The 12765-nt window shown below is 38.0% G+C and overlaps 2 protein-coding genes across 2 annotated transcripts in view; both read left to right on the top strand.

Annotated features, from left to right (window-relative positions):
- dscaml1 (Down syndrome cell adhesion molecule like 1) overlaps nt 1–12765 on the top strand; it is a 116904-nt gene that overhangs the window by 13551 nt on the left and 90588 nt on the right. The window contains exon 3 of the mRNA XM_087796422.1: nt 6689–6835. Within this exon, the coding sequence (XP_087652548.1) occupies nt 6689–6835 (147 nt within the window). The remainder of the gene's footprint in view (nt 1–6688; nt 6836–12765) is intronic.
- tmprss13a (transmembrane serine protease 13a) overlaps nt 1–12765 on the top strand; it is a 142957-nt gene that overhangs the window by 63529 nt on the left and 66663 nt on the right. The gene's annotated exons all lie outside the window — the stretch shown is intronic.

Here is a 12765-nt window from a genome sequence, read left to right as displayed (position 1 = left end):
ACCTATTAAACGTGGTACAAATCAAATCGGAAAAGGACATTTTTGGATTTTCATGGAACCCCCCCTCCCCCTTATAACTCATTTCCCTTGACCTGATGGATTTGAACTTTGACCTCCCCTCTTAAACCTTCACTGGGAAGTCCTTAATCTATATGATCATTTTCAAGATATTTTGAAGATTGTTTTTTGACTATAGACGGTCAGTATTTTAAATATAAAGAGAGTATATGATATACATAATTTTTGAAAATGAAAAAGCATGTGAAGTTTATATATATATATATATATATATATATATACAATATATAAATATTGTAGAAAATCACATAATTTATTGCATATTCCTTAAAGGTAATATTAAAATAAAATTAGAATCACTAATGAAATGGTACATAAAGAAGACCAGTATGATCTAAAAAAAAAACATTTTTATAGATATGTTAATAATTGATTCTATAGTGAATGACTTTTGTTTGACTGTCATAAACCTTTTTTAAATTTGGTAGTTGTAATCTAATTTCTAAAAGCAAACGTACATAAAGGCAATGTAACACATTAGTTTCAATCCAGGAACTGTTTTAAAATCCTACCATATTAAGTAAGTACGTAAGTAATATATATTTATATAGCACTTTTCCAGACCAGGGTCACAAAGCGCTTGAACAATCAAAACAATACCCAATAAAATATATACTTAAAAGGTCAAGAAAACACAGAGACCAACACAGGAGTTGCAATAGTCCAGACGAGTCGACACAAACACATGGATTATAATCTCCAGATCATGTTGTGACAACATTTTCCTAACTTTAGAGATTCTTCTCAGTTGAAGAAAACAGTTTCTGGTCAGTTTTCTGCAGTGTTGAACTAGAGACATGTCTTTGTCAAATACTACATCCATGTTTCTCATATTGGCTAAAATCCACCGGGAGTGATGGTCTAAGGCTTCATGAAGCATTGTCATTATTTTCAGAGCCCACTAGAGGGCGGTCTCTGCGAAACATCACATCGTTGTTAGACTGATGGCGATACCTACTGACCTCTGAACAACATGACACTGCTTCATGAAGCTTCATCAGCCCATGGCTATCAGTTGGTAATAACTGAATATTAAAGGACAAGGAAATATGCTTAACACAGAAGAAAACTTACACCAATCTTATATAAGTACTAGAGATAAATTAATAATAATAATAAAAGAAAAGTAAAAAAGGGGCTGATGCACTCACACAGTACATTTCTCTAACAATAGTACACACATGAAATAAAAACAAGGTCACTCATCAATAAGTGTGGTTTCAAAGGAGTTGAAGACACAACTTCAGAATCGGAGAAGTTGCCCGAAACTAACCCCGACTCAAAGTCGCGAAATCTATTATCCACAAGCTACGATGTTTGTCAGTCTTTCTCACTCTACTCCTCTGTGTTTGCGCTGTTCTCTTAATGAATAAGTAAATGCAGTATTTGGTTTCCCCGTCGTTAATTATTGAAGCGACAGTGATACAGGACTCGCCTCCCAGTGCGCCCAGTGCACCACAGCCGTGTATTGGCCGGTTCCTAGGCAACCGGGGCTGCATATAGTCAGGCATCAGTAACATCCTAATGATTCTGCTGCGTATGCGATGAGAGGGAGTGCAATTTACACATAAATCACCCGGACTACCATTTGCATCCTTTCACAAAAGAGAATGAGAATGAATGTGTGATGTTTTCTTTTTTCTCATGTCTTTCACGAGCCGTCGTAGAACCGGAGCGTGTGTTATTTTGACAACACCATCAATAACACATTTGTCTTATCTGAGCTTGATAGATGAGGAGGTTCAAGGACACGATTGTGTAATATTTGTGAATATAATAACCAGGAGGTCAAAAAATCTCTGGACGTAGAGACCTGAGTTTACACAGTTCTGGCCCCTCGATTTGAAATGACATACGCCGGTTGTCGTCGTTGCACCAAATCTTTACAAGCTGTCAAGCTGATTTTAAACACTCTATGAGAAGCTCAGTGGCCATTGGGGATTTGCTCAGCTATTGACGAGAGCCAGCGGGGTCAATCAGAGAGTAAATAAATGATTGAAAGAATTACCTCGGCCTCAGCAGCGAAGGCTACTCAATCAATCGCCGCTATTGATCGGCAGGAAGAGTCGCGGTGGCTGTTAAACGAAGAGTTAAAATGAAGACTTGATTGGAATTATTTGTCCTTCACTCCTTTGATTTGTTTGCAAATGAGAATTCAACTTACATTAGCGTTCTGTTTCTCACGAAGCTGAGCAGCGTCACCCGGGTGGTCGGGGGACACGTTGGCTAGATGTTATTTGTGTCACTTTTCATGATTTTATTCAATTAAATTCTTTAATTATTTTTTTTGTCAGAGTGGTGGAGGAGATGTGGCAGATGTGGAATAAAAAGTAATGAAAAAATAATATTCTAGTATAAAGTGTAACTCATCTAGACTAGACTAATGTATAATGTTTGAGGGAGGCAAAGAAGAGAGTGCAGGGAGGGTGGAAGAAGACGACAAAGAAGAACACAAAAAGGATAGAGAAGTTATAATTAAGAACAAAAGGAAGTAATAATGACTAACACAAAGACGTTAATTTGAAGAACAAAATAATAATTAAGAACACAACAAAGAAAAAAAACAAGAACAAAATGAAAACGGAACAAAAAGAAAGAAGGAAAGAAAAAGAAAATGAAGAAGAAAGATCACAGGGAAGAGGAAAAAGAAATGATGAACATAAAGAATACGAAGGAGAAAACAAAGAAGATAATATAAAGAAGACAAAAAACTAACTGAAGAAGAAATTATTGAGAACACAAATAAGGGAAAGAAGAACACGAAGAAAGAATAATTAAGAACACAAAGAAGAAATAACTACTGACAAAAAGAAGAAAACGAAGAAGTACTAATTAGATAGATGGATGAACTTTATTAAGAAGACAAAGAAATTGAGAATAACTTATAGAAGAAATAAGGAAGAGCACAAGGAAGAAGTGATGAACACAAAGAAGACAAAAAAAAAGAACACTAAACAAAGTAGAAGACAAAAAGATGGCAAAAAGAATAAATAAAAGTACAGGATGGTAAAGAAGACTAAGAAGAACATTATGAAGAATAAGTAAAGTAGATGAAAGAGTAGACAATGAATAAGGCAATGAAGAAGATGAAGAAGACAACGATGAAAGCAAAGAAGAAGATGAGAAGGAAGAATGAAAAGTAGACGTAGTCCTGTAGTTCTGGTCTGTTGTTTAGAATATTGAGATCTTTTGTTTAATCTAGTCTTTACATTCACATGGTAGACTTAAGTCAAAACATATTCATGCAATCTTTGCAGAACCTCTTATCCTGGGTCAGGTCGTGGGGGCAGCAGCCTCAGCCAAGAAGCCCAGACTTCTTTATACCTCTTTATAAGGGGACACATAGTCGTGGGGACATGCCCTGAACACCCACCAGGAAACATCCAAGTGATACCAGATGGACATTTGAAATACAATAAACTAGGATAAGAAGAAAGTCTATGTACAAACCTTCCTGTTTAGAGTCAAATCATCCTAAATTCAATAGTTTATTTGAGCAGATTGAAGTAAAACACAGAGGCGTAAACGCACGAATGTTGGCTGACCTGAACAAGGACATTTGATTTGGTTCCACTGCGGCTCCGGTGGCGGCAGCGGCTGGCAAAAAGCAGTATTAATGACCAAGGACACTGGCCTTCAGGCGGCGCCTTAATTATATCACCAGAGAGCTGGTGGAGCGAGCGAGCGCTCCGGAGGGCGGAGCCATATGTCTAAGTGTTTTCATTTCACTGTCCTGGGTTTTTTTTGATGAAGCAACAAATTGTTGATTGATGTTTCATGAGAGTTTCCTGACGTCGACGGTACTGACATAGATGGATAGATAAACTTTATTAATCCCTCTGGAGGTCAAACGCATGGATCAAAATAAAGAACATGGATCCAAAGGAAATAATGCAAAGAAAAAGGATACAAATGGAAAAAGGATACAAAGATTACAATAGAATAGAATACATCATACTTTCACCCCACTCCTGCACCCAAATTCAGAATTATACAGTCTATTAGCATGAGGAATGAATGAGTGCCTGAGTCTATTAGTGTTGCATCTGGGGAGAGGATCATTCGTGTACTCAATGTGCTTCTCTGTTCACTGATAGAGATGTTATTTTTATTAGATGTTCTTGCTTGTGCCAAGTAAATCTACGTGTTTAGGTCACATTTTTCAACCATTTTTGTTGTTTTTAGCTCATTTTTAACACCATTTTCTCTTGTTTTATTTGTCTTGATCTGGCAAGAAACAGTGGTGTAGTATTCCACGATCAGTTTTGAGGACGTGAAATGAACTTAACCAGTGGTTCTCTCTGTTAAGATTGGATGATTTAAACGCATTTTTGGACAAACTTGGATTTCCTTCCAAAGTCCAAAAAAACTATGGAAGTATATCAGTGCCATTAGAATATTTAATTGTTGAATTTAACGTTTCAAATGTTGAAATTTTGATATTTCTTTCAAATGTTTTTAAAGAATTTAATTATTAATAATTCTATTATATGTGTATAGAAAGGTTGAATTAGTTTTTATTTAATAAATTAATTCAGTCATTTATATATCGAGGGCTGATTTATATTTGACAATAATTTAATAAAAAAATACACTTATTCCAATAATTCAAAAATATGTTTTCTAATCCACATCCAGTCGTCTCAGGCCTCTCACTCGCTTGTATCTGTCTCAGTGTTTTCCTTGTATGTATGACGGGATGATGTCTCGGCTTCATTCCGGTCGACGTCGCTTCTTGCCCACGGGCTACTGTTTTCATCATTAAGCCCGGACTTAATCACTGGCACCGACTCGCTGCCTACTGCTAGTGGTGCCATGTGCAGAGTGTGTGTTCTTGATGCCTGGCGCCTGCATGTGACGGCTCCCCTCGGCCGTGAGCTGAGCGCCACTCCTCGCCGTCTCATAGCATCTGTGCTGTTGTTCTCTAAAAGGCTAAGAGCTACTCACTGTGCATCGCCTTCAACCGAGGTGCAGTCAGGCCTCCTTAGTGGCAACCGGTCTCCGATCAAACTGGGCGGGCAGGGTTTTGTGCTCGCAACCTGGTTGACCAAGTAAAAAAAACACCTTACAATAGAAAACCCCCCAAATAAAGACAGTGTAAAATAGTAAAAAAAGGATCTTGGGTTGATTCAAATCCTTGGGAAATGTTGATAATGGGAATAGAACCGAGGATATGGATTTAGGAAACGTGACTTTATAAAACTTCACTCAACTGACATAACTAGAAAAGAAACAAGAAACTTGTGGGAATGTTCCTACATCGTGGTTTTAAAGTTTGTAGTTGGGGAAGGAATGAGAGGAAAACTTTCTTTAATCTCCACCACAGAGATTATGTTTGGTCAAAATAAATAAAATCATTATAATAATGTGTATATAGATATATATACGAGGATATTTGTGAAAATAAAAAACATCCCATTAAACGTAATAAAAACCAGCAGTTTGAAGACAAATATACAAATCTAAATTGCAAGAGTAACAGTTTCACTCAAAATAAATGTTTTGAGCCTTTTTTTTAAATAACTCAAATAAAAAAGTAAGTCAAGTTCTACGCTTATTTAAACCTAATTAAACCTACCCTAATTACCCAAAGGAACTTACCCAAGGGATCAATAAAGTAATATCTTTCTTTTTATTTACACAAAAACCTCAGGAAAGTTTTGATAATGGAACAAGGAATAGATGTGAGGCTCTGGATCAATTATCGGTGGTCACCTGTTTACAGATTGGACACGGCCCCCCATTAGGGCTGGGGGGCTTATAATGTATAATTTCTTAAATTATCATTATTACATTTTACATGTTTTGTTGTTAGAGTGGACTGTTGTGTTGCTTTGTTGTTCGATTTTTTGTCAAAAAATGTTAAAATAATTGTACTTTCTACAGTTTTCCTTATACATGCGTAAAACAAATGGCATTTTAAAAACAATGGTTAACAAAAATATTGAGAATATTCAACACAATTCTTTAATCATATCATGTTTTAAATAAGAAATAAATAAAATGAGAACAAACATTGTAAAACGAGTACATTGGCAGAAGTTTGCCTTGTTTAAAATTTGTCTGAACAAGAAGGATCTGTCTCGCCTGCAGCTAATACAAAACTCTGCAGTGAGAATTCTAACCGGCTCTAGTAGAAGAACTCACTTTTCCCCGATCCTTAAAACTCTTCACTGGCTTCCAGTTTCTTTCAGGATCAACTTTAAAATTCTGGTTCTTACTTTCAGATCTATTCATGGTCAGACTCCTCCTTCCATCAGTGATCTGATCCAGACTTACACCCCAGCTCGGGCTCTGATGTCTGTGGATCAGAATCTACTGATGGTTCCTGAACACGCTTCAGGACCACATGAGAGAAATCCTTCCCTCTTAAGACATTTTTATTTGTGCTTTTTCCTGATTTTCTGGGACTCCTGTGTGTCTTATGTGTCTTGATCTATTAAAGTATATATTTTAACTGTGTATTGTTTTTGATTGTTAAAGCGCTTTGTGACCCTGGTCTAGAAAGGTGCTTTAAAAATATCTTTACTTACTTACTTACTTACTTACTGGTCCAAATGCTTTCCATGGTCTTGCTCAAACTTTCCTTTTTATTTCCTCCCTCCCTCAGTGTTCCGGGAGCCGTACACAGTCCGAGTGGCCGACCAGCGCTCAATGCGAGGAAATGTCGCCGTCTTCAAGTGCCTCATCCCCTCTGCTGTCCAGGAGTACGTCAGCGTGGTGTCCTGGGAGAAAGACACCGTCTCCATCGTCCCAGGTAAGAAACCCAGTTCGCTTTAAAGACTTGAAGTGGAACTTTTGACAGTTGACGGTCACTCACCGACGACTGGTCTGGTTTTAAAGCTGGGATAAATCAGATGTTGGTGTAAAAAAAAGGTGGTTTATGAGGACATCGGTGTCTTGGAGGTTCGTCCGGAACGATCCGGTTCGTCGATAATAACTCTGTTTGCTGCAAGTCTGTGGTGTCGGTGTGAGAAAACACTTCAGATGTGTTTGCACTGTAGTGGTAACACTGTTAACATCTGATCCGCGGAGCAAATTGTTTGGTATCAGATGAGCCGGTTCAGGTCAGATGATATGTTTTACTCTGTGCTCCTTATCTTGCTCTCTGACACCAGCACCTCTTTTATCTGTCAGCGGCGCACGAGTGTGTATTTATGTGCCTCTTTGTGTGGCTCTGTCCTTCATATAGCCACAGTCATTGATCCAGCGTGTGTGTGTGTGTGTGTGTGTGTGTGTGTGTGTGTGTGTGTGTGTGTGTGTGTGTGTGTGTGTGTGTGTGTGTGTGTGTGTGTGTGTGTGTGTGTGTGTGTGTGTGTGTGTGTGTGTGTGTGTGTGTGTGTGTGTGTGTGTGTGTGTGTGTGTGTGTGTGTGTGCATGCACGCGTGTGGCCTAAGGGGGGTTTCCAGTCTGGATCGATAAAGCTTGCTGTTGGATTCCCCTCTCTCTTGTCATGGATCCCTCAGTGTGAGTGGTGAGACTGACTGGGCCGGTCTATTTGACAGATAGCTGGTCGTGTGTGTGTTTGTCTGTGTGTGTGTGTTTGTGCGTGTGTGTGTGTTTGTAAAAGCTGCTGTATTGTGGCCGAGTGCTCCCCGGGAGTCTGTTATTGATCAACTAATGGACATATTCACTACAACATTCACTTATGAACAAACAAAAGCATCCATGTGGGGTCGCACACAAACACACGCACAACCACACAAATACGCACACACACTGGAATTCACAAGCTCACGTATTACAACTTTTATATTTCTATTATTATAAACTTATTCCTTTTCAAAATACATTTTTAACATGTATCTATGAAAATAATCATCTCGTCTTTTATTTGTTTCAGAATGAAAAGAAAAGTAATGACATTTAAAAAAATGCTATATTTAAATGTTTGTCTCTTAAAGAACTTATTAACAAGCTCACTGTATCTACTAATAAATGCACCACCAGTGAAACTTATTTAAAACTTGATAAAATGTTAGAGAAAAAGTTTCACTTTTAAACTTTTTTCAATATTTTAAACAATATATATATATATATAGAGAGAGAGAGAATAGATAGATTGCGAGTGTACACATGTTTTTTTTGTAGTTGTAGTACAGAATAAATTGTAAATTGACTAATATTCTAAGATGTGGCTGTGTGGCTACAATAAATTTGCCATTTTGTTTACGTGCTTTTCCATATATTTTTTACAACAAAAAAAATGAATTAAAAAAATTGCAAGAAAATTTGAAATTTGAATTTAAAATAAGAATAAATGTAACTTTGAGTATAACCTTTTATATTTATCCATTAATGTCGTCAAAAGTTAAAATTAAAGAAAAAATAAAAGAGGAATAAAGTTAAGATGAAACATTTTTAACATTTAAGAATACATTTAAATGGCTTTAAATTGAACTTTGTCAATTATGTTTAATTTTTATTGATATTTGCGCTGTAAACAAAGGAAAGTACAAACAAAAGAATTCTTAAGTTTCATAGTTTAAGAGCTGATGCTTGGTTTTACTTCATAAATCTTTTTCTGGATGCTCAAAACTCAAGTATTTGTTTTCACCTCAATAGAAGTGGTCAGCAACACAGAGTTCTTTCTCCCTCTCGTCGTTCATCTTTTGGCTCATTGCCTTCCTCTGCCTCATCCCTGGTACAGGCTGGCAGGCTCGTGGTCACAACACTCACACAGACGCACACATTTGTGCGCTCACAGAAGTCGCGGTTCCCCTTTTTTTATCACACGGCCAGAAATTCCATCAGTCCGGAGGCTCCGGAGGTTTCCTTGCCGCTGATAAGCCCGGCTCGTTATTGACGACTAGCATTTCAAGGTGTGCTTGACAGGGATGACACATGTCCGTCAAACACCGGTCAACAACAGTGAGTGTGTGTTTGTGATGAAGAGGCACAAGTGTGTTGACTGACAGCTGCCCTCCCTGCCAGACCACTCCGCCCGGGTGTCGTGTCACTCTTTGACAGCCAAATCTGTTTGCATTGAGCAGCTTGTGTAGTGACGTGTGTGTGTGTGTGTGTGTGTGTGTGTGTGTGTGGGGGGTTAGTATGACAGAGTGAGGGAGAGGTTCAAACTACCAACCTCTCCATCTCATCATCTAATTGACTGTTTGCTGCTGACGCTTAAAAACATTTGCATCCGTTTGCATCAGGTTGAAAGCAGAAAGTAAGATGCCCTGTCGACGGATGTGTGTGAAATAACTTTTGTGTGTGTGTGTGTGTGTGTCTGTAAGAGCTTAAAACAGTGCTGGTTTTATCCGGTTGCCATGGCGATGGGTGCGAACTGACAGGCGATATAAAAAAAGGTGTGAGGATGCATCACTGCCTGATTTTTATTAGTGCATCATTACCGCTGCGCACACACGTGCGTACACACGTACACGCACACTCATGTGCGCACACTAACACACAATCATGCGCGTTAATTGTTAAGTCTTGTCTTTCACTTTGTTTTTCCTTAATCCAAGAAAAGGATTGAGATATCTTAATATGTAAATCAATTACAAACCTTTCATTGAACTGTCAAAAAAATAAACATAATAAAAAGGTTTATTATAGTTTCTTAAAGTCGTTCAATTATTGATTGATTATACATCAATGACATTCCTTTATATTTTTGATATAATTGTTCTGTAATTTAGATTTGATTTTTTTTTTTTTTTTTTTTTATACGTTTCAAAAAATTCCTCAAAGAGAAATATTCAGTTTTTATGTCTTTTATTGTGTTTTCATATGGATTTTTTGTTGGTCTTTTATAATCTATTAAATAATATGATAATTCAATGAATTGATTGAGTGTCAATAGATTTTTCAATGTCAATGATCATGTGGACGTTGAGTCATTTTTTCGGTTATAAGGAAGAACAGATCGAGTGAAAGTTTCTCAGTCGTCGGTGTATTGATTCATAGATTTGTGACTGATTGATTATCGAGAGCATGATGATGTGACATGAACACACACACACACACACACCTACACACACACACACTCACTTGGCTGCTGCCGCCACTTCTGTCTCAGTGTCCATTTTGCAGCCACTCCTGTGGTCTCTTTATATACTCCTTTTAACTTCCTCTTCTTTTCTCCTGTGGCAACTATTAAAAGACAAAGTCACAAAGCATCGTCGCCTTCTCCTTCCGCTCCGCGAGACAATAAAGTTAACAACGGATAGATGGCACAGAAAAATTGCAGAATCGGCAAAAAAAGAAAGTCAAAGTGGCACAAAAAAACATGACTTGCTAAATTATGCAGATGGCAAAGTGGACAGTGAATGGATGATGGAAGGAAGAGGAGAGGTATGGGAGATAGAAGAATGGCAGATGGATGAAGAAGTGTGTGTGTGTGTGTTGTTTCTTGCTGTCACCAGCACCCTTGGGAGGTAGAGAAGGGGCTTTAAAGCCCTTGTGTCCTTCCATTAAAGATGCATCGGACAAGTTCCCTAATGCCCACCTTCTCCTCCCATCCCCACTGACTCTATTTGTTACCTTAACACTCACCCTGCACATCTCCACCTCCTGTCCGGCAGTAGTTTGTACGCAGTGTCAAGGGTGGGAATGAGGGCAGTCAGGGGTTGTTCTGGGGGGAAATGAGTGGTGTTTACTTATTGATGTGTGTTTATAAGCTGCTGAGTGTGTGTGTGTCTGTGTGTGTGAACCTGGCAATGATGCATGGTAGGTGGGTTATTTATTCAGCGCTTGTGTTTGGATGTTTTACAGAGAGAACAGGTGCAGAGCGACTCTGTTTGAGCGCTGTGTGTGTGTGTATGTGTGTGTTTGTGTGTGTGTGTGTGTGTGTGTGTCTTCTCTGGTGCTTGTCCAGTTATGTCTATCTGCATGTGAATGGGTGTTTGAATAAATAGATGGATAGATAGAGGGCTAGCTAGAGAGATGGAGGGATAGAGCGTTTGATATATATATCGTTGATAAAGATGGATGATGGAAGGAGAGATTTTGATAGGTGGATGAAAGGAGGAATGGAAAAAAGACAATAGATGGACAGAGTGACAAATGAGTAAACTAATGGAGGAAAAGCCTGATGAATATAAAGATTCATGATGGATGGATGGCTTGAGAGGAGAGGTGAGGAATGGGTGAGTAAGTAGGTAAAATATATACAGTATAGACATACAGATGGAAAGGTAGATCGACTGAGGAAGAAAGAATAGACTGAAAGATAGATTGATAGAAATGTATAGAGGGATAAATGTATAGTTGGATTATTATATACAAAGATTGGTCGATGGCTCGATGGATACATGTATAGATGAATAGATACAAAGATGGGTACAGAGATAGATAGAAGGATAAATAGATGGATGCAATGATTGATAGATACAAAGATCGATGGATGAATAGATATAAAGATAAGGTAAGGGTAAATAGAAAGATGCATACAAAGAATGATGGATAGATGGATACAAAGATTGATAGATAAATGGATACAAATAATCAATAGATGGATACAACGATGTACAGTATATGAACATGGATAAAAAGATCAATATATGGATGCTAAGCTTGATTGATTGATGGATGAATAGATATAAAGATAGGTAGATAGATAAATGGATACACAAATTGATAGAAAGATGCATACAAAGATCGATAGATGGATGTGAAGATTGATTCATTGATAGATAGATGGATAAAAAGATGGATGGATGGATGGATGCATGCAGAGATTGATACAGAGATTGATACAAAGATCAATAGAACGATGCAAAGACCGATAGATAGATGCAAAGATTGATACAAAGGTCCACAGATGGATGCAAAGATTGATGCAGATATTGATACAAAGATCGTATAGATCGACGTGGATGGATCGATACACGTATAGATCGATGTGGATAGATGGGTACACGTATAGATCGATGTGTATAGATGGGTACACATATAGATCGATGTGGATAGATGGGTACACGTACAGATCAATGTGGATTGATGGGTACATGTATAGATCTTTGTGGATAGATCAATGTGTATAGATGGGTACATGTATAGATCGATGTGGATAGATGGGTACACGTACAGATCAATGTGGATTGATGGGTACATGTATAGATCTTTGTGGATAGATCAATGTGTATAGATGGGTACACGTATAGATCGATGTGGATAGATGGGTACACGTACAGATCAATGTGGATTGATGGGTACATGTATAGATCTCTGTGGATAGATCAATGTGGATAGATGGGTACATGTATAGATCGATGTGGATAGATGGGTACACGTATAGATCGATGTGGATAGATGGGTACACATATAGATCGATGTGGATAGATGGGTACATGTATAGATAGATGTGGATAGATGGGTACATGTATAGATAGATGTGGATGGATGGGTACACGTATAGATCGATGTGGATAGATGGGTACACGTATAGATCGATGTGGATAGATGGGTACATGTATAGATCGATGTGTATAGATGGGTACATGTATAGATCGATGTGGATAGATGGGTACACGTATAGATAGATGTGGATGGATGGGTACACGTATAGATCAATGTGGATAGATGGCTACACGTATAGATAGATGTGGATGGATGGGTACACGTATAGATCGATGTGGATAGATGGGTACACATATAGATAGATGTGGATGGATGGGTACATGTATAGATCGATGTGGATAGATGGGTACACGTATAGATCGATGTGGATAGATGGGTACA

This window comes from Callionymus lyra, chromosome 7 (genome assembly GCF_982586985.1).
Source record: "Callionymus lyra chromosome 7, fCalLyr1.hap1.1, whole genome shotgun sequence".
NCBI classification, from domain to species: Eukaryota; Metazoa; Chordata; class Actinopteri; order Syngnathiformes; family Callionymidae; genus Callionymus; species Callionymus lyra.
The sequence above is the reverse complement of the archived record's forward strand: the minus strand, read 5'-3'. Positions and strand labels throughout refer to the sequence as shown.